The following is a 20,288-nucleotide window of genomic DNA, read 5'->3' on the forward strand; positions in this document are numbered from 1 at the left end:
CCGCTGTCCCCACTGTCCTCTGGCAACGGCAGCACCGAGGGACCACTTCTCATTTCTTCCTCCTTCCTGAACACTTGAGGGGGTGGGGCGATCGGATCTGACACAGAAATAGGGAGTCTGACATCATGGGACCATGTTTCCTGGGTGGGAGGAGGGTCACCGCTCTGAAAAAGTCTTCTTCTCTTAGTCTCTGTCCCCTCAACACTAGTGTATGACTCTGGAGCTGAGTGAAACGTAAGGGGAGTGTGTGCATCAGTGTGTGTGTGTGTGTGTGTGTGTGTGTGAGTGTGTGCTTGTGTAGGCAGAGAGGGGGCAGGTGTGTAAGGAAGCCATGTTAATGGTCAGGGCCAGGCCACATTTTCCAATGTACATTAGAGCCATAGGTTTGGGGATTATTGGGCCCTGCCTGGTTTTCCCAGAGAGCTGACATTGCTGTGTAACCTGCATCAGGGCCAGTCAGCCGCGAGTCCAGGTGCTGAGAGCCATGTCAGGGACGTGCGAGCCTCCCCCAGCGGGCCGGGCGAATCCCGTGCCCCAGACTTAGCGACCTGAAAGGGGTGTTGGGCGTGTGCTGTCATGCTCAGGTGAGAAATGACAAATTAGGGATGGCTGCAAGGCCGAGGACACGTGGATCCTGTCCCTGAGGTGTCAGTGTGGAAGGTGGATGTGGATGCTCCTTGCTGGTAAAATGGGTTCTCCCATCGCAAACTTGCAGACGGGCTGTGACACAGTGAGTTGAGGAGAGCACAGGAGCGGGCGGCGGCGGCCAAGTGCCTGCGCAGGCCCCGCAGAATCAGTCTGATTCCCGGCAGGGACCCTGATCGTGCACAGACTTGGGCAGGTGCTTTGTCAGAACTTCTCCCACGCGGGTACGGGAGGTGGAGAAGACATGGGAGCTGGGGGGCCCCTGTGCTGGGTTTCGACAGCTTCCCCAGCTCCCTGCCCTCTTGGACACGGCTGCAGGTGCAATGCTTGGTGACACTGTTGTCTGCAAGATGACTCACCCAGCCCCTTGGCTCCTTGTCCCCTCCTCCAGTGATGACCCTTCCTCCCTGACCTTGATCTTGTCATTAGCAGCTACTGCAACCATTTTCTAAGCTCCTGGTCAAACTCTGTCTCCAACCAGCCCTCCTTTCTGTGCAGCTTCCTCTCTCTCGTCCTCCAACTCCAGCAGTCTCACCAAAATGTTACTCCACTGAGCTCACCCCTTTTCTCTACCATTCACCTCCTGCAGCCTCTAACTCCCCACCTCCCCCAGCTTCTGATCTACGCTCAGTGCCCCCCCTCTGCGTGCACCCCCAGCTCTGCTCACCTTCTCTTGCTTCGCTGTGCTCACTTCTTTTTTTTTTTTTTATCCTCACCCGAGGACATTTTTCCATTTTTTGTTCAGATAGAGCGGGAGGGAGAGAGAGGGAGAGAGAGAGAGAGAGAAACATCGACGTGAAGGGACACATCGAGTGGCTGCCACCCGCACGACCCAACCAGGGCCGGGGACAAACTGCAACCAAGGTACATGCCCTTAGTGGGAACCGAACCTGGGTCTCTCTGTACCGCAGGCCGACGCTCCAACCGCTGAGCCAAACCGGCCAGGGCTGTGCTCACTTCTTGAACCCACCCGGAGTTAGATGCAGCTCCGCCTGCTGGCCATGTCAGCGCCCCGGGGAAGCCCTATGCCCAGCTAACGGCTCTCGGCATGCAGTCGTGCTCACTGACCTCAGAGGGCTCGCTGTGCTGCCCAGTGGCGCCCTCTGCTGTCCGGGCCATGTCCTGGCCCCTCTCCCTGATAAGCATTTCCTACCTCCAGAGCCCCTGCATCCTGCAGCAGTCCTCCCCTTTCCATGGCAGCTGGGGACCTGACCCGTGTCCTTGAGAAGTAGAGGTGAGCCCCTCCTCACATCTGCCCAACTGCTGCATGTGTGTCCCCATGCTCCCCCTCCCTCTGTCCTGTCACCGTGGAAGGCTGGCCGCACTCCTGCATGGTGAATTACATCACGCCCCTCTTCCTCACACAAGAAGGGTGGGGGGGTCCTGCAGGAGGAGTAGAACTGAGCCCCCAGAACAGGCTGCCCTTCCCTGGCAGGAACTTCCTTCCTCCTGCAGGAGGGAGCTCCAGAAGCTGGGCCAGTGGCTCCCTGATGCACATCAGCCTTCGATGGTGCTGGACAGCTCCCCGCAGCTGCGTCCCTGGGAGTCACGCATTTTGGACTTGGAAGGACCACAGCAGTTCCCAGCTCTTTGGCTTTCTGAATGCCCCTCCCCAGAAGTTTTTCTAAAAAACACATAGCAGAAGCCGCCAAAGGTGGACAGCGTGATGACAGGTCCCAGCACTCGGTGACAAGCCTGGCATCCCGGAAATGTTAAGGGGCTCAGTGCCCGCGAACAGTTCTGGGAGGGCTGGTCCGTAACTGTCTATGACTCGTGTGGCCGTTCATCGCCACGCATCCAGTGCTCACCTCTGCTCACGTCCCTCTTCCCTTGGAGCATAAGCACGAGTCAAGGCAGCCCGAGGAGCTCACTGAGGTCACTCACCTTCCAGGATGTGTTTGGCTGTCTGCACACAGCGGAGGGCTGGAGAGGTGAAGACGGAGGTGATCTGAATGCCGCTGTCCAGCAGCGCTTCTCCTGGAAGAAAGCAGGTGGAAAATGCACCTGTGCAATCATACCCTCCCATGGTGGCAGCTCCGATGGAAGGCGTACCACCTGTAGCTTCAAGATTTTCACCCCCTGCCATGCACACCCTGTGTAACCCCCTGGGGTACGTGGAGCCTGCAAATAGGGTGAGATGGTACTCCTGTGACCATGTGATGTTCTGTGGGAGAAAGGAGATCGCTGCAGGTGGCCCGAGCCATTCAGGTGAGCCCATTCACAGCAGAGATTTTCTCCAGCTGACACAGGAGTCAGAGATTCAAAGGCTCAGGGATTCCCCATGTAAGAAGACTGCTGCCTTCCCCAGGGCGAGAAATGTGGGTGGTCTCTCAGAACTGAGTGTGGCCCTGTGCTGACAGTGGCAAGGGAAGGAGGACTTCAGTCCTACAACCACAAGGAACTGACTTTTCCCACATCCTGATGAGTTTGAAACTGCTTCCAAGTCAGCCCAGCAACACCGTGATTTCAGCAACACCTTGATGCGCCGAGCAGAGAACCCAGCCACGCTGTGTCTGCGTGTCTGATCCACAGAACTGTGAGCCCAGTGGCTTCTGCGTTGAGTTCCTGCTAGTTTGTTCTGAAGCAAAGGAAACCTGAGGCTCCTGGAAGCACACGCCTGTGACCCAGCCTTCCTCGTGCAACCTTCGAGGACCTCATCTTTGGTAAAGAAAGAGATCTCTTCAGTAGAAGAACTGCAGTGCCAAAGTCAGGAGGTCGTAGTGGATGCTGTCCTGGGCTGAACTGTGTCCCTCCCAAATTCATATGTTGGAGTCCTAACCCCTAGCTCCTCAGAATGTGACCTTCTTTGGGGATGGGGTCTTTACAGGTGATCAGGTTAAGAGGAGGTTATGAGGGAGGCTCCAATCTGATCTGATTGCTCTCCTTATAAACAGGGAAAACTGGACACAGACAGACACACAGAAAGGGAGACGACGTGAAGACACAGGGAGAAGGCGGCCGTCGACAAGCCATGGAGAGTGGCCTGGGGCAGATCCTCCCTCACAGCCTCACCCTGACCTCTCCGGCACTGTGAGAAACACGTGTCTGTCGATGTGGCCACCCGAGTTCGTGGAGCTTGGTTACGGCAGTCCCAGGACACAGAGGTTGACAGCTGCCCATTCACCATTCGCAGGTACTCCCAGCACACACATGGCGACAGTGCAAACATCCAGGTGAGGATTTAGGCGTGAAACACAGAGCTGCCAAGACTTTCCCGAAGGGACATGCATACCAGCACACACATACACACACAATACATACATGTACTCACACACCGAAACACACACACACATGCACACATGACACCCCTCCCCCCACAGTGTGCGGCAGGAGAAAGAGCCAGGCATGGCTGTGAAGAGCAGGTCACACTGACCTGTGGGAGTCCCAACCGTGTCATATCCCCTACCTCCACGTCAAGTGGCCTCTCGTCGGTGACACCGACACCACCCTTAGGGTGAGCACACCATTCACCACTGAAGTCAGCAAATGCTGCAGAGCTGTCCCACCTGCCCAGATCGCTGGGGACTAAATGTTTATGTCACACCGGCGAGGAGCCAGGGACGCCAGGTTCCGGGGCGTTCCTTCTCCTCACCGGCTGCCTTCCTGGTTCTCGGTTGGAGTTTTTAATTCATAAAACGAAGGCCAGAGGAACTCAATGGCCTCTTCTTTTCCAGAAAGTCAATCACGTGGAACCAGAACCTCAGACATAAAACAAGAGCCTGAAGTGACAGATTTCGAAATAAAATCAAGGAGGGGATGTATGTTTCATTTTATTTTAATTTTCAATGACATCCTTAGTGCACACAGTGGTCATTCTGTTTTTTTCTATACCTTTCCTTCCCCGTGACCTCCCCAACTATCCATTCCTGTGTCAAATCTCTGCGCTTCCACTTACTAGCTGTGTGACCTCGGCTGACTCACTTAACCTCTCTGTGCCCAGCTTTCTCATCAGCAGAGTGGGCATCATGCTAATACTGACCTCAAAGGGCCTGTAGCAAGGGCTCAATACACACTAGTGGTAACTACTGCCGACACATATTGCTGATAACCATGCTTGTTGTTATTCCTAACAGAGTGACATTCCAACATACCTGCCGTCCTGGACTGGAAACTTCCGCAGGAGGATAAAGGTGGATCGTTTTCGAAGCCTTTGATGCCATTACTCCGTCGGGGCAGGCTGCAAGGGAAGTTCAGGTCTGGCCGGTAGTACTTCCCTAGGGCACAGCACACACCAGGCGGTCAGCTCCCGTGTTTGCCCCACAGCACGCCCAGGGTCAAGACCACAGTAGCAGCACGGTTAGCATTGTCGCCAGTGTGGTCTGTGTTCTGTGGTGTGGACTCAGTCTGAGGAGAAAATGCTGTTTTACTGTGCACATTTCCTCAAATACAGAAAACTTGGGTTTCAGCCCCAGGAATCCCCAGACCCTCGCTGTCTACTCCTGACCCCTCCTGAAGGGTCGCTCACACAGTTCTTGATTGAGAACCAGGTGTCTCCATGACTGGCCGAGCTTAATTTGACAAGAATCTCAAGTTGGCATTAATTACTTAGGTGAATTTGACCCATTCCCAGAGCCCAAGTGTGTCATACTGCCTACGGGGCAGAGTCCACATGGCCGGAGGTGCCCCTGCACTGTGCATCGTTCAATTGCTTGAGGTGGGACTGGAGTTTGGAGGACTCCCTGGGTGCTCCCCCACCCGTGGCTCACCTTGAGTTTGACCCTGAGCTTTAATCTGACTGCTGCGAATCCTGGTACCACCCGTTACTGGCTGGGTGATTGGAAGCAAATTACTTAATCTTTCCTGTCATTAAAGGGGAATGTGATGAGTCATGGAGATAATGCCCAGGACCTGGCCCCAGTGGGAGGTCAGTAAGTGGCAGGTCTCATCTCATGATCAAATTATCGATTACGGTGCAGAGGACACCACTCCACACCAAGACCTCACCTCCTCCCAAGTCACCCCAAACCTCCTGGTACGACAGGTCCTAGAAGCTCAGCTGCCTTTCCTGCCACCTGTGTACCCCACATGCCAGGTGCTGAACACCCCACACCAGCTGCCTCCAGCCTCCCAGCCCTGCACCAACGCAGAGGGAGGCAGCGGCTGGTTTGCGGACCGTGATTTTTAGTTTCCGTGCGTGATTTTTCTGGAAGCTCCCTCCCGGAAATTCCATTGGCAGAGACTTCGTCTAAACCATCAGCTTTGAAGGCCTGTGTGATCACTATCGGCTACTTGGGGGTGATGAAGCGGAGGAGTGGGTGGCCCCTGGGGCGGCTGGGCTTCCCCCGCCTGTAGGTGATGGAGAAGTTGCCCAGGTAGCGGCCAATCGTCTCAGGCTTGATGTCCACCTGGATGAAGGACTCGCCATCCTACACGCCCATCAAGCTGCCCATCACCTCCCGCAGGATGATTATGCCCCTCGGGTGCGTCTTCACCACCTCGGGCTTCTCCGTGGGCGGGGCCTCCTTCTGGGCCTCGGGCAGGTGCGTAGCAGGTGGCGAGTGCGGCTTCCTCTGCCACTGCCACCGGGCGCTGTGCAGCCGCCCCAGCCGCTCACAGGACGCGTCCAGCCGCTGATCAAGATCCACAACGCGGTAGGTGAACTTGCGGAAGGTCCACCTCTTCTTTTCCACGACTGCTGTCTTGTCGATTCTTCAGAAAGGACCACCCACTCCTAGAGGCCTTTATTAAATGCCAACGTTTGAGCTGTGTTTGCTGGGAAAGGGTGTGTGTGTGTGTGTGTGTGTGTGTGTGTGTGTAAGAGAAGGTCCATCATTTCGGTCCTATTCTCAAAGGCATCTGTGATTCAAAAGAGGTCAACCTGCTCCATTTGGATGTGTTGCCTTCAGTGACACGTTGTGGCTCTGTGAGGGGCAGAGGGCAGAGCTCAGACCAGGCTTGGGGCAAGGTCAGGTTCTGAGCGGAGCAGAGTCTACAGAATAGCGGTGCCTGGGCCAGCACCACTGGGAAGTCAGGGGCCATGTGAGGGGTGGGTGCTTGGGCCAGAAGTGAGCAGAAATCAGGAGGAGCTGGAATCAGAGGAGAGGCCAGCAGCACCCCAAGTCCCCAGTTGTAACTGATTAAACAGTGTGTCTGTGAAATGCAGAATTAGGCTGTCAATACTCATCCTATCAAGGGATTCTTTACCCTGTAGAAAGACCCACTGAGAGGTTCCTTTAAGCTGGTAATTTCCGGTGCCATAAAACATTTTCCCTAACAGGTGACTTGATCTCTGGTCTAGATGATCAAATACTGTTCCTCATATCCACTTGCTCCTATTGTTTCTTTCCTGACTCTTTGTGTCTCTACTTGACCTTGTTTCGTAGAGACAAGCATAGCACTACCTCCGTGGGTTATTGGACGTATTTGGTCATGATGTCATCTGCTCAGACTTTTTCTGGTCATCTGCCAGTGGTTTTCCCATTCATTCCCCCCTCTCTTGGCCCGCTGGGCTCCCAAAGGTCTGGATTAGCCCACCTCCTGTGAACGGATTGTATCGTGTTCATTCAATACCTTCATGCATACAATTAGCCTCGGCTTAGACATTGTGGCTGATGTGTAGATGTGGACCCTCAGTACAGAGACTGGCTCGTGGGCATGTTGTGTTTCCAAGCACTGTCCTTAGTTCTTGGCATCCAGAGAGGTAAAGTTGGGGTGAGCAAGAGGCATGTTCAACAATACGTCGTTCAGTTGAGAACGACAGGCAAGCATGGGGGAAGTGAGCACTGTGGGGAAGGTTGGCTGGGAGACAGAGCGATGCCATCACCAGATGGGCTGTGCGCCAGCCGCTGAGGGCTCGGACCCAGGCCAGGGTGACATGCTTGGAAGTGAGTGCCGTACTCACGACCAGATCCCGGCGGAGCTGCTGGAGCAGGCGGACGGGGCACGTGTCACACCAGCAGACTTGCTTTCTGTTGAAACCATCCCTCCATGTTCCACAAACACACTTGACCTGATACTCGTGGACAAACACACTCAACTGCTTCCATGTGATGCCTAGAGGGGACGATGTGGCACGTATCCATCCCACGTGTACAATCTCCACGGCGTCATGCTCAGGGTGGTGCCCTGGGGAATCTGGCTCAGACACTCGGGACGGGTCTGATTTGTTTGTGTGGAGAGACGGCCGGGACTTTGCCTACCGTCAGGACTGGTACACTGCTGCAGCCACGTCTTCCCGAAGACCTGGTCCACTCTCTCCCCGTGGCGCACCACCAGCACGCTCCTCCTCACGATGGCCGCCTACCATCAGGAAGGGAAGAAAAGTTGCGGTGAGTGACAGGCATGTTAAAAAATACGTCCATCAGCTGAGTCGCATAGCCAAACATTGTTAACATGTGCAATCTAACATCGGCATTATTAGACTTCTTCAAAAAAAGCACCTGCCCGTCATCTAGCAGCTAGCCTGGAAGTGGGTCCCTTCCGACCTCATTCCAGACCTACCTCCCGTTTCACCAGTGTCGTGACAGTGGGAGAGGACCAGGGACTGCAGGGGGATCCCTTTAATGTCTTGCAGTGTTTTATCTCCTGGGCATTATGACATTATAGAGGAAGTGAAAAGAAACGGGCATGTCCTTGTCCCTTGTCTCAGTCCATTTCGGATGCTCTAACCGAATGCCACACGCTGGGGGCCTCATGAACAACAGACGTTTGTTCTCCCAGTTCTGGAAGTGCCAGAGGTCAGGGTGCCGGCTTGGTTGGGTGAGGGCCCTCGTCTTAGCTGCAGGCTTCCCGCTGCGTCCCCACATGGCGGAAGGGCGCGGCGGGGTCTCCTTTATGAGGGCACTAGTCCCACTCATGAGGGTTCTACCCTCAGGACAGAAGCATCTCCCAAAGCCCCACCTCTTAATGCCACCAGGCTGGGCACAGGGACAAGGAAAAGCAAGGCTCACGACCGTCTCTTCCTGGAGCGCGCCTCTCTTCGGTTCTGGGTGCAGACTCCCCCTCTCGGGGCAGAACTCCAGGTGGAAGGCTGTCTCCTTGTCTTAGTTTTGAAAGATGATGGCTCAGGGATTGCCTGTGTGGGCACCAGGATGCCGTTCCCCTCCGAGGATGAGTATTAAAACAGGCCGCCCCATCCCCGTGCCCCTGCTTGATCTGCAAGCGGGTTGCAAGGCCCGCGTGCCCCCCACCACCTGTGTGCCAGCCTTCTCAAAGTGCTCGTCATGCCTTGGGCTGAGGTTTCGGATTGGGGGCGTTTCTCCCCGGGAAGAGCCTGGAGCATTTCAACTTGGAAAAGCAGAGTTGGCGACAAGGATAGTGAGACACAGTGAGAGGCCCCGGGAAGGGGCTGCACTGAGCCCTGGGGTCCAGAGAACATCAGGGTTGTGTGACTGTTTAGTCGCGAGGTGCTGTATGTGTCTTCGTGCTCCCCGCAAGCTCCCCAGGCTTCAGGTTTGTAACTGGAGACGGAGTGGCACTAACTAATGCCACCCGTGCTGGTTGGGGGGCGGTTTGGCGGGAACGAAAGCCTGATGTAATGTGTGTGGCACAGAGCGGGCCTGGAGGGGCTGCACACGGGCATTTCCGCTGAAGAGGGAACGGGCCAGGGCCAGGGCCAGGGGCGGCCCGCCCTCCGGTTCCGGGAAAGGCTCCGCCCTCCACTCCGACGGCGGCAGGGCTCTGTGTTACCTGTTTGTTTGCGGGGAGAGGCTACGTGCTCCTTGGGGGCCTGCCTGTAGTCTTCACCCCTGGCTGTGCCCCATGCAGGTAGTGGGCTCAGATGCTCCTGCTGTGTCCCCGACCCTGGTCCTGAAGCGGCTGTCACCCCCTGTTACCAAGCCTGAGCTTCCTCATCTCTCCCAGCCTGACTTGAAAGCTCAGAAGCTCCATCTTTCAGCGCCAAGGGGGAGGGGACCCCATCAGGGTCACCCCGCTTGGTAATGAGAGGATCGGGTGAGAGCTCTGGATCCCGGGTGGGGCTGTGTCCCTGTCCCTTCCCTGCCTGTGTCCCAGCACCGTGCCCGAGTTACAGCCGTGTTCTTGGAGACTGGCAGGCGCCTCTGGAGAGAGGGGCCGGCTCCCAGCTCGGGGGTTCGCCCTGTGCCCAGGTGGACGGGGCAGCCGGTGCCTCCTGCCAACCCGCCAGGTCTGCGCTTCGCTCCGGCGCAGCATCTGTGTCCCCCCAGAGTGAACACGAAGGGTGATGTCAGTGACTCGCTTCACAAAACAGGGGCTCGGTCACCTGCATAGCCTGAGGGCTGCCCGTGCTCCTCGGCCTTGGCAGAGGGTGCGGTTCCCCATTTCGTCTGCTGCTGGTTTCTCCGTCCTTTCTGGAGTTCAGGTCCACGGCCAGACTGAAGGTGTATGTCCTGTGGGAGCAGAGACGAGAGGCTGTGTCCGGGTGACAGTGGGAGGCACACGGTCCTGCCCGAGCTCGAGAGTGTACGTGTCAAGACAAGGTCATCGTGAGGATGAAGGAAACGATGCGTTCAGAGCTCAGTGCTCAGCACAGAGAAAGTCCTGAGTGATGGTGGCTGTTTGTCACCATATCACCACCCAAACTGTGTCCCCCCCCAATCCATGCATTGAAGTCCTGAACCTTTGGGACCTCAGAATGTGTCTGTATTTGGAGATGGGGGTCTTTAAAGAAGTAATTAAGGTAACATGAGGTTATTAGCACGGGCCTTAATCCAGCGTGACTAGTGTCCTTATTAGAAGGAGATTGGGATACAGACCAGCACAGGGGGACGACCACGTGAGCACACAGGGAGGCAGCCCTCGGCAGGCCCCGGGGAGAAGCCTCAGGAAAAACCAGCCCTGGAGGCACCTTGGTCTTGGGCTGCCAGACTCCGGACAGCGAAGGAGTAGATTTCTACTATCACCCACCCAGCCTGTGGCATCTTGTTACACAAACTGAGCAGACTGATACGATAATCTCTCTCTCTCTCTCTCTCTCTCTCTCTCTTTTTTTTATCCTCATTCGAGGACATTTTTCCATTTTTTGTACAGACAGAGTGGGAGGGAGAGAGAGGAAGAGAGAGAGGGAAACATCGATGTGAAAGGGACACATCGAGTGGCTGCCACCCGCACGACCAACCAGGGCCGGGGACAAACTGCAACTGAGGTACATGCCCTTAGCGGGAACCGAACCCGGTCTCTCCGGACCGCAGGCGGATGCTCTAACCACTGAGCCAAACCGGCCAGGCCTCTCTCTCTCTTTTTTTTTTATCCTCACCAAGGACATTTTGCATTCATCTTCAGATAGAGTGGGAGGGAGAGAGGGAGGAAGAGAGAGAGAGAGAAACATCAGTGCGAGAGGGACACATCGACTGGCTGCCACCCACACAACCCCAACCAGGGTGGGGACAAACTGTAACCAAGGTACGTGCCCTTAGTGGGAACCGAACCCGGGACTCGCTGGTCCACAGGCCGATGTTCTAACCACTAAGCCGAACCAGCCAGGGCAATGCAACCATCTCTTAGAGTCACCTGCTGCAGGGGCCACAGCTGTCAAGGTAGACGTGGCTGGGGCGCAGGAAGGAACGAGCAGGGAACATACACATCAGGGGCTGTGGCAGCACACAGGAAAGGGGGGGGTGCTCCGGGGAGGGTGGGTGAAGACAGCTCCCGGATGGCGCAGGCCACGGGCAAGCTGCTACCTGTCCCGCGAGTCGAGAAAGGTGCAGGTGGCGGGATTCAAGGAGCTCTGGGATGACTGAGAGGAATGGTCCCGGCAAACCATCGGATAGGAGGGGGTGCGGGTGGGGGTGCCCTGAGTGAGCGTGTTGGGAAGGAATGGGGAGAGGCCGGAGGGAGAGATTGAAAGAGGAACAAGGAACCTATGGTCAATGGTCGCACGTCCTCCCAGAGCAAGCAAATGACCATGTCCCCCAGGGGAAAACTCATGTTGTAAAAGGAAAGGTCATCTTTATAAACTCAATTGAAAAATGACCTACCGTCAGAGCAGAGAAGTGGGTCAGTAGCTAGAGAGGGAAATGAGAAAAAGCAAATTGTGCTTGATTTTGTTTTTTCAGATAACGGCATGTTTGTTTGCTGGTGGGAATGATCGGGAAGGTCTCAGGTGGCACCCTTGGAGATGCCCTTGGAGAGATGGCTTCCCGGAGGGATGGGATGTAGGCACCCCAGGCCATGCCCTGAGCTAGTAAAGTGCACCGTGCATCACAGTCTGCTGGGGGAGAAGGGCACCTGGTGCAGAGACTGCAGGTGGGTGGCAACAGCGTCTGACTGTTCGCCTGGCATGGGGGGCAGGAATGAAGGATACCGTACATGCCTCCTGGTTAAATGGAAAAGTTAGACACCAATCAACCGAAGGGCTGAGTGTCCATGACGCCTGGGCCACAGAGGGTGCGACTTACAAAGGAAGGGAAGGAGGCAGGTAATCTGGTCATGCAGGTGACTGGTAGGGGGCATCGCCTTGGTTACTATTTTCCTAAAAGCATCGTTCTCATCTGGTTCTTTGGATTGTTATGTTCTTTATGTTTTTAAACACAGAGAAACCTTAAATTTTAAGCATTTAATAACATTATTAAAGACGGAGCTAAGTGTTTCTTTACGATTCCTTCTATTGCTTTTATGCTTTCAAAGCTCTCCCCAGAGAGTCCAGAAATCAGAAATACATTCATTTAAACTGCCTTCTCTTTTCAGAGAATTTCCTTTTTCTGTTTAATTCTTGGCTTTGCCAGGCATTGATTGCGGTGTGTGATGTGAGGTCATGTAAGACGCCATTGATTTTATACCCGTTTCTTCCCTCTTTCTGATGCAGCTTTTAGATGTGAGCTTCCCAGTGTGGCAGGTGCCTGCTCTATTAGCTGTTCCGTCCCACCGATACCATCTTACAGCGTTGTCACACGTTTCTAGCATCTCGTAGGGTTACTCTCTACTTGGATTGTTTTCATTTTCCCAAGTTTCCTCAGCTTATCTCTCCTGTCTCTTCTTCCAGAGGAACTTTTCACTCATTCCAGACAACGATGCCCCTGGGACTTTTCCTGGAATGTTTTTAAACCTGGAGATGACTCCAGGAGGCATCCCTATATTCCTATTTCATTTTTCAGTCATGAATGTGGTGTGTTTCTACTTATTAGCCCATTTGTACATTTTGCATTTCTCGTATAGAGGCCTCAGGACCCCAAATTCTCATTAAACTGATAGCTCCCTGGCCTCCACCCTGAGACCCTCAGGAGGAACAGAGTGGTGAGCACCTCCCGCACCTGTCCTGTACTCAGTCACCTGGAGCCTCGGGTCGCTTGCTTTCGCCACCACCGCCATGGGCCCTATGCCACTCATTGCCCTCACGGTGTTTGGCTTCCGCTAATTCATTTCTTAGATGGTCTGAAACTCGTACTTTCTCTTTCCGTGTTGTTGCCTGTCTGGTCATGAGCTGCAAACTCCTATTGCTAATAACCATGTCAAATAGACTCACTTTGCCCAGATGAAATGTGAGCCTCGGTTGGTCATGGACCCAGAACACTGTTTTCAGTTCGAACCACCGACAGTCCCTCTTCATGTGAACTCGCTCTTGTGGCGAAGTTCTCTGTTCGTTGAGTCTCACGTTGACACAGGAAATGTTGGTTGGTTTCTCCTTCCTGCAGGCGAGGCTGGGACACCCGCCCCTGCTTGTGGCTCACCGGGTACGGCCAAGTCTCGTTGTCTATAAATAACGCCTGTGAAGTGTACAGCTGGAGACAGAATGGACGTTTTGGGCTAGTCTTTCAATCGCAATACAATGAAGATGACGGAATGTTGGCCAGGAGAGGAGAAAGGCAAACCTCACAATTTAATATTTCTGCTTTTCTCTTTAACCTAAAAGAAACACTTGATGGTTAACTTACACCACAGATGTGTTTACATTCTCGCTGGCTTTTTAAAGGGCAGAGCTGCAGTCTGGGGGTCGTATGGATGGCGTCCCCGTGTTAGTTGTTAAAGCCACCGTAACGAGGTACCGCAGATGGGCAGCTAAACATCAGACATGTCTTCTCGCACAGTCTGGAGGCTGAAAGTCCCAGCTCCAGGTGTCAGCAGGGCTGCTTCCTCCCGAGGCCTCTCTCCATCACCAGCTTCTCCCTGTGCCCTCACCGGGTCGTCCCTCTGTGTGTGTCTATGTCCTGATCTCCTCATGAGGACACCAGTCGCATTGGACGAGGGCCCACACTAACAGCCTCGTTTTAACCAAATCTCCTGGGTAAAGACCCCATCTGCAAACACGGCCACATCCTGAGGTGCTGGGAGTCGGGGCTTCGCCATACGGATTTGGGGAGGGCACGAGCCAGCCTAGAACAACACCATTGTTACTTCAGAGCCCTTGCCACCAGCTCATGCAGTGGCTTTGCAAAGTGGCTTGCGTGGCTTCGGTGTTGGAAGCCTCCTCCCCGCTGGAAGATGACAGCGTGTCCTCCACGCCCACCATTCAGGCCGCTCTGGCTCCTCGTGCAGAGCTGAAAACTGCTGATTCAAGACTACGCTTTTCCATCCCCTCTGATGCTTTTCTTCACAGTAACAAACACATTGTGTGAATAGTTGCTGAGGAAATCCAGACTCCTGAACCATCAACATAGAGGCTGAGGTGGTTGTACCAGTGATGGGTGACTGCTGTTTTAGTTGCCAAGCAATGAGCGTTGTAGCTGCAGACTCATACCTAGAAGTGTGTCCCCCGAGGCAGGTAGGGGACTCCTCCTCGTAGACTTGTACCTCTGCTCTCTGGCGCTCACCAGTTCTTGCAGCTGAGACTGCACAAGCCACGGGTAAGCCCTGCAGCTGATGCCGTGGGGGATCCACGTCTGCCCACAGCGCTGGCCTCTGGACAGCGCCCTCTGACCACACGTCCACTATGCAACCGATAAGTGATGTCAAGACGCGCAAGGACCATTTTCTAATTTAAAAAGCTCTCAGCCTTTAATAAAGCACATCTTTGGCAGTTTCGAAAGTCTTAGTCAGCACCCCCGAGTCTGACAGCAGACTGGTTTTCTGCCATTGTGGCCAAGAATCATGTCACAGGCTGTCTCCCTGCTCCCCCAGACACCCCACAGCCTCGCCTGGTACTTACTTTTCTCTCCTTCTGTTGTAGTTTTGTCAACACATATTCATTCCCAAGAGAAACTTGTCTCTGAGAAGAGCAGTCCCAGAATGTCAGGCTGAAAGCCTAGAGCGATCATTTTGGTGGCAGGTGACCAACAGATTAACTGTGAAGCAAAAACGATTCCAGCCACAAACTCTTCTACAGCGTCTTCCCTGCCTAGTTCTAGAGACATCCAGGTCTGCCAGTTGCCTGGTGACGGTGAGGCCCTCCGGCACTGAGCAGGCAGGTCAGTTAGGGTGGAACCAGCACCTCCTCTTCGACGTTCCTTACACGATATCTTGGGTCCAATGAGGATGGAGTTGGTACTAAAAGGAAACAAGCGCTTCCTTCACCGCGTGACATCAGCCAGCCTCTCCACACCCTGGGTCTGAGGGTGTTCAGCCCTCCAGAGGGAGGGAGGCATTTGATTATCTTTGCAGTCCCTGGTGGCACCAACATCCTGTGATTTTCTGGTAGCTCATGGGATTCATGACTTGCAGAAATATGCTTCTTCCGGACAACTGGTCTACCTGCATCTGGGAGGGCTGTGATGGTTTGGTAGAAGCTGCAGCCCTGCTTGCATTGGGTGTGGGAAAGTTTGGAACTGGCCCCTTACAACATGCACCTGGTGTACACACCTCAGCCCTGGATCATCTGACTTCTCTCCCTTTGACCCAATTTCCTTATAATCTTTTCTTGACATTAAAAATTAATTCCCATACTGAATGAGTAATACCTTTATATGGTTCAAAATCTTAAGATATGGACTGGTACTAAAAAGTCTACCTCCCATTTCTGTGCTACTCTCCCAGCTTCAGCCCCAACCCCCACTGGTAACCGCTGTTAGAAGTTCCTGGAGAATCTTTTTCCAGGGAACTTTTAGGCATCGACTTGCATTTAAACACTTATCATGTATATATATGCACAGACACGTCTGTTCAACTTCATCCTTTCTCCACAAACAGTACTATACACACTGTTCTGCAGCTCCCCTAGGATTTTTTCATACCAGTACATAAAAGACTTCCTCATGACCATTTCAAAAAATTGCCAGTATTCTATTGTGTGGATGTACCCAATTTGTTTCACTGGCGTATTTTTAAATGTAGTGATCTCTTTTATAGGCAGATAGCTCTAACTATATTGGTGGTTGAAAGCATACACACACCTTTTCCCAGTTCTCCAATCAAATGCCACCTAGGTGCTGCTGTGAAGAGGTTTTGCAGATATGATTAAAGTCCTTAATCAGCTTACTTTTAAGTTAATCAAAAAGGAGAGTGTCCTGGCTGGGCCTGACTGACTCAGTGGGAAGGTCTTTAAAACAGGCTTACGGTTACCCGAAGCTCAGAGATTCCAAGTAGCAGCTGTAGCTGTAACTGCTCATCCACCTGCCGGTGGGCCTTCCTGGCTGCCACACCTGGGCCATGAGCTTCTGATGCCCATGGTTTCCAGCCTGCTGTGGGCTCCTTCCCTTCCTTCTAGCTGGCCCCTGCTAGCCAGCCCCAACAACTGCACATAGAAATTCCCCGCAATAAACTCATATGAATGTGTAGACACATGGTGTGCAATGTAAGTATGTATTATAATACCAATAACAGCAAAATATAAATTATATTATAAATAATTCTATATTGCATATAGAATAATATAAAATATATTTATGTATACATAATTATAAATACATACACATATATACTATACACACACACACGCACACACAAGGTGAGACAAAAGTAGGTTTACAGTATGGAAAATAATACAATAGTTAATAAAGAATACTCTAAGAATAACCTGTTATGTGAACTACTTTTGCCCCACAGTGTATAATCTAACAATTACTGGCTCCATTTCTCTGGTTAAACCTTTACTGATACTACACTTGGTGTGAAGAGTGGGGTGCTGCTGTAATAAATACCTGAGACTGAGCGGGGTGGAGGCTGGGAGGGTTTTGAGAAGCATGATGAATTCTCAGTGACCTGGGGCAGACTGTTAACAGAGAGATGGTGTTAGAGGTGTTGCTGGGGAAGACTCGGAGGGAGTGAGCCACAGTATAGGGCCTGGGGGAAGGGGAGTCCTTACTCTGCAGTGGGGAAAAGTTTGATGAAACTGTCCGTGGAGAGCAGAACTTGTAAGTGAGGAAGTTTTTCTGTAGCTAAGGACATTGCCATGCAATGTGTTTACAGGGGTGAGGAGAGAGAGAAATTGAGGGAAGAATTGTTAAATAAAAGGAGCCAGTGCTCAGTGGTTTAGAAAATCCTATCTCTGTAGGTGACGCTAAAACTGCTAAAAGTAAGAAATTCCAGCCGAACATGAAGCCACCAGGAACCCGATAGCTTCAAGGAAATGAGTTCTGTCAACAACCATGTGTGCTTGTGGGAGGACCCCCAACCTCAGATAAGCCCCCAGCCTCAGCCTTGGGAGCCCCTGAGCGGAGCCATGCACAGACTCCTGACCCACAGAAATCGTGAGACAATAAATAGATATGGTCTTGGCTGTGAAGAATATCTGCTATACAGTGACAGAAAACTAATACTGTACCACGGGACTCTACAGTTTATACACGAGGTGGAAGGGTAAGCAAAACCAAGCACAGGACCTCTGATTGTAATTTATGTCCATAATCAGGAAGTGGTATTACGCAGTCTTTTGGGATCACGAGATCAGAAGCCATACAGAGTAATTCATATCTTCTGCATGTTATCAGCAGAAAACAATGAATCGGCCAAGATACTTACTGTACCCCTGGACGGAGAAGGCAATTTTTAGCAATGATGAAGCGGTCTAGAAGGATGCAAACACCGTGATCACTATTTTCAGGTGGACACTCTCAAACACGGACTCAGGGCTCTTTGGGCCGCCGCTGGAGGCGACACTCACCTGTGCTTCACCCAGGTGTCACACTCGCTGGCTCGCTCGGTGTAGTTCTCCGGCAGGAAGCCCCGGCAGCCCGTCCGCTGCGAGATCCCAATCACCCAGCCCTCGCTGGCTTCCTCCTGCTGCGTGGGGTCCACGAAGATGAGCTCGCCGGGACTTAGTGTCAGCTCGTCCACGTTCTGGGGTTTGTACTGAAACAGGGCCCGCAGGGTCTGGAAGAGAGGCGAGTGTTTTCATGCCTCCAGCAAGGATTTGACTGGGAAAGACAGCAGAAGGAGGGTTATTGTCTGCTGACCTGCAGGCTGCCTGATGGGCTGTATGTCCCCAAGACACTACCCAAGCCTTTGTCTCATGATAGTGTAGAATATAACAAAATACAGTAGCAAATTCTTTGGATAGATTTCGAAATGAATTTTGGTGTCTATCATCTGTCTATGCATGTATATATCTATCATCAATCTCTCTCTCTGTCATCTCTCCATCATGTCTATCATCTCTCTGACTATGTCTCCATCATCTATCTATCTATCTATCTATCTATCTATCTATCTATCTATCTATCTATCTATCATCTATTTATTATCTATCTATCTATCACCTATTATTCATCTATCTATCTATCATCTATTTATTATCTATCTATCTATCTATCTATCTATCACCTATCATTCATCTATCTATCTATCTATCGTCTATCATTCATCTATTTATCATCTATCTATCTATCTATCTATCTATCTATCTATCTATCTATCATCATTCATCTATCATCTATCATCTATCATTCATCTATCTATCATCTATCATTTATCTATCATCTATCTATCTATCTATCTATCAATCATCTGTACTAATTTCTTATATGAAAGATCTCAGTCTGGCCGGTGAGGCTCAGAGGTTGAGTATTGACCCTGCACCAAGAGGTCATCTGTTGAATTCCCGGTCAGGGCACCTGCCCAGGTTGTGGGCCTGATCCCCAGTGGGGGGCGTGCAGGAGGTGGCCAATTGATGTTCCCTCTCATCGATGTTTCTATCTCTCTCTCCCCCTCACTTCCTCTCTCTTTAAAACAAAATTTAAAAAAAGATCTCAAAGCACAACCAGACTTTGGCTTTTCCCTTCCTTGCGGCGAAGTTTTATAGCTTCTCAGCAGCAGGGAGCGGTGGGTTCACTCCTACGTTTCCTGTGGGTCTGGGAGGAGCCCTGCATAGTTTCTACCTGAACGAATCAATTTAGTGAGAGAAAATCTTGGAAGGAGGCTTCGCCCAAATCATTGTCTAAACAAATGAATAAGCAACACAATACACTGATGAATCTTTGCAGTAGCCCACTTTTTATTACCAGAAATGCTTTCTTTCTTTTTTTCAAATTTGTGTGTCTGTAACTCATACAGGGTGGGGCAAAAGTAGGTTTACAGTTGTTTGTATGGAAAATAATACAACACTTAATAAATAACAATACAAGAATAAACTGCTTTGTGTACTTGCAACTGTAAACCTACATTTGCCCGGCTATGTACATATAAAAGAATGCTAGTTGCAAATTGCACAAAAAAGGAAATAATTTTAGAGGAAGACTAGAAGTTCTTCCTTCTACTAAACACCTCAAGCAGAGGGCGCTGGGGCAGGTGCTTGGCCAGCGGCGGGCCTTCGTGCGTGCGTCCCCGTGGGAGCGTCAGTCCTCCCGCCCGGCCCGGCGCTCACCTGGTAGTGCACGAAGCGCATGTCCCGCGAGTACAGCGCCGCGGTCCACTGGCAGCTGTGGCCCGGGTGCACGGCTCTGGCCAGCTGCTCCAGCGTCCTCTGGTGGTGGGGGTAGAACTTGTGGGCCAGCGTCAGGTGCAGCTGCTTGGTGCAAGGCTTCACTGTGCAGTCTGCAAAACCGAGCAAACACAGGGATGTCCCCCATCAGCACTGCGCGCCCAGGGTGGCTGCACCCCCAGGCTCAGCACCATGAGCCTTTATACATCACCGGAGCCTCCTCGGCCAGGCAAGAACTCCACCCAGACTCTGCCGTCTCGCCGAGTTCACCTTATGTAGCAGCTGGTTGGGCACCTGCAGACTCTATAAGGAGCTATAAAGGAGGGGGATGTAGAGATGTGGATTTTGAGGGTGCCTGGGGCCTATCAATTGGCAAGCTAGTTGCCCACGCAGTTGGTCAACATGTTTGAAGCAGACGCTTTGTTCCCTGGGTGTGTACCTGGTCAGTGGTCTGGGCTGGTGGCCTCCCCCGCCAGGTCCAGGACTTTTGCTAAGCTGCGGTCTCAGGGAGAAACGGCCCGAGCCAACGCACTGTCAAACAGGACAGTCTCCCTGGCATCCGGCTGGCTCGGACCAGCCCTGGTCTTTCTGGGGGTCTCTGCCCTGGTGGCTCCAGCACTCGGGGGCTCACTCCGGGGCTCTCGGGCCCGACAGGGTCCGATTTCCGCTGGGCCACAAAGCACTTCGTGTTCTGGGCAGGTGGGATCGACAGAAACAGTCCAGAGTCTGGTGTCCGGTGGACCCGGCTTTGGGCCCTTCTGCCCCTGTGGGTGGGGCCGCCTTAGCCTGACTCAGTTTCCCCGCGACAGCAGCCTGCTGGGGCCGCCGTGGAAACCAGGCTCTGAACCCAGTCTCTAGGAGTCTTTCGTAAAGATCAGTCCCCGCCTCCTCGCCACGGGCAGCCCACACCAACACACAGGCTCCGTCTCCCCTGGAAATGTCAGGGTGCTGTGAACACAGACTTGGCAGCCCCACCCCGCTTCACCCACCGTCAGTGGCA

General features: G+C 52.7%; 1 protein-coding gene and 1 pseudogene across 5 annotated transcripts in view; both read right to left on the bottom strand.

Moving 5' to 3' along the window:
* UBASH3A (ubiquitin associated and SH3 domain containing A) overlaps positions 1 to 20,288 on the bottom strand; it is a 39,394-nt gene that overhangs the window by 9,740 nt on the left and 9,366 nt on the right. For all 5 annotated transcript variants that reach the window (XM_036243443.1, XM_036243441.1, XM_036243442.1 and 2 more), the window contains exons 5-10: positions 19,232 to 19,401; positions 17,534 to 17,742; positions 9,827 to 9,953; positions 7,785 to 7,884; positions 4,737 to 4,859; positions 2,530 to 2,622 (exon numbers count right to left, since the gene is read on the bottom strand). In XM_036243443.1, the coding sequence (XP_036099336.1) occupies positions 2,530 to 2,622; positions 4,737 to 4,859; positions 7,785 to 7,884; positions 9,827 to 9,953; positions 17,534 to 17,742; positions 19,232 to 19,401 (822 nt within the window). The remainder of the gene's footprint in view (positions 1 to 2,529; positions 2,623 to 4,736; positions 4,860 to 7,784; positions 7,885 to 9,826; positions 9,954 to 17,533; positions 17,743 to 19,231; positions 19,402 to 20,288) is intronic.
* Positions 5,864 to 7,566, bottom strand: LOC118617543 (annotated as a pseudogene).

This window comes from Molossus molossus, unplaced genomic scaffold, assembly GCF_014108415.1.
Source record: "Molossus molossus isolate mMolMol1 unplaced genomic scaffold, mMolMol1.p scaffold_m16_p_5, whole genome shotgun sequence".
NCBI lineage: Eukaryota > Metazoa > Chordata > Mammalia > Chiroptera > Molossidae > Molossus > Molossus molossus.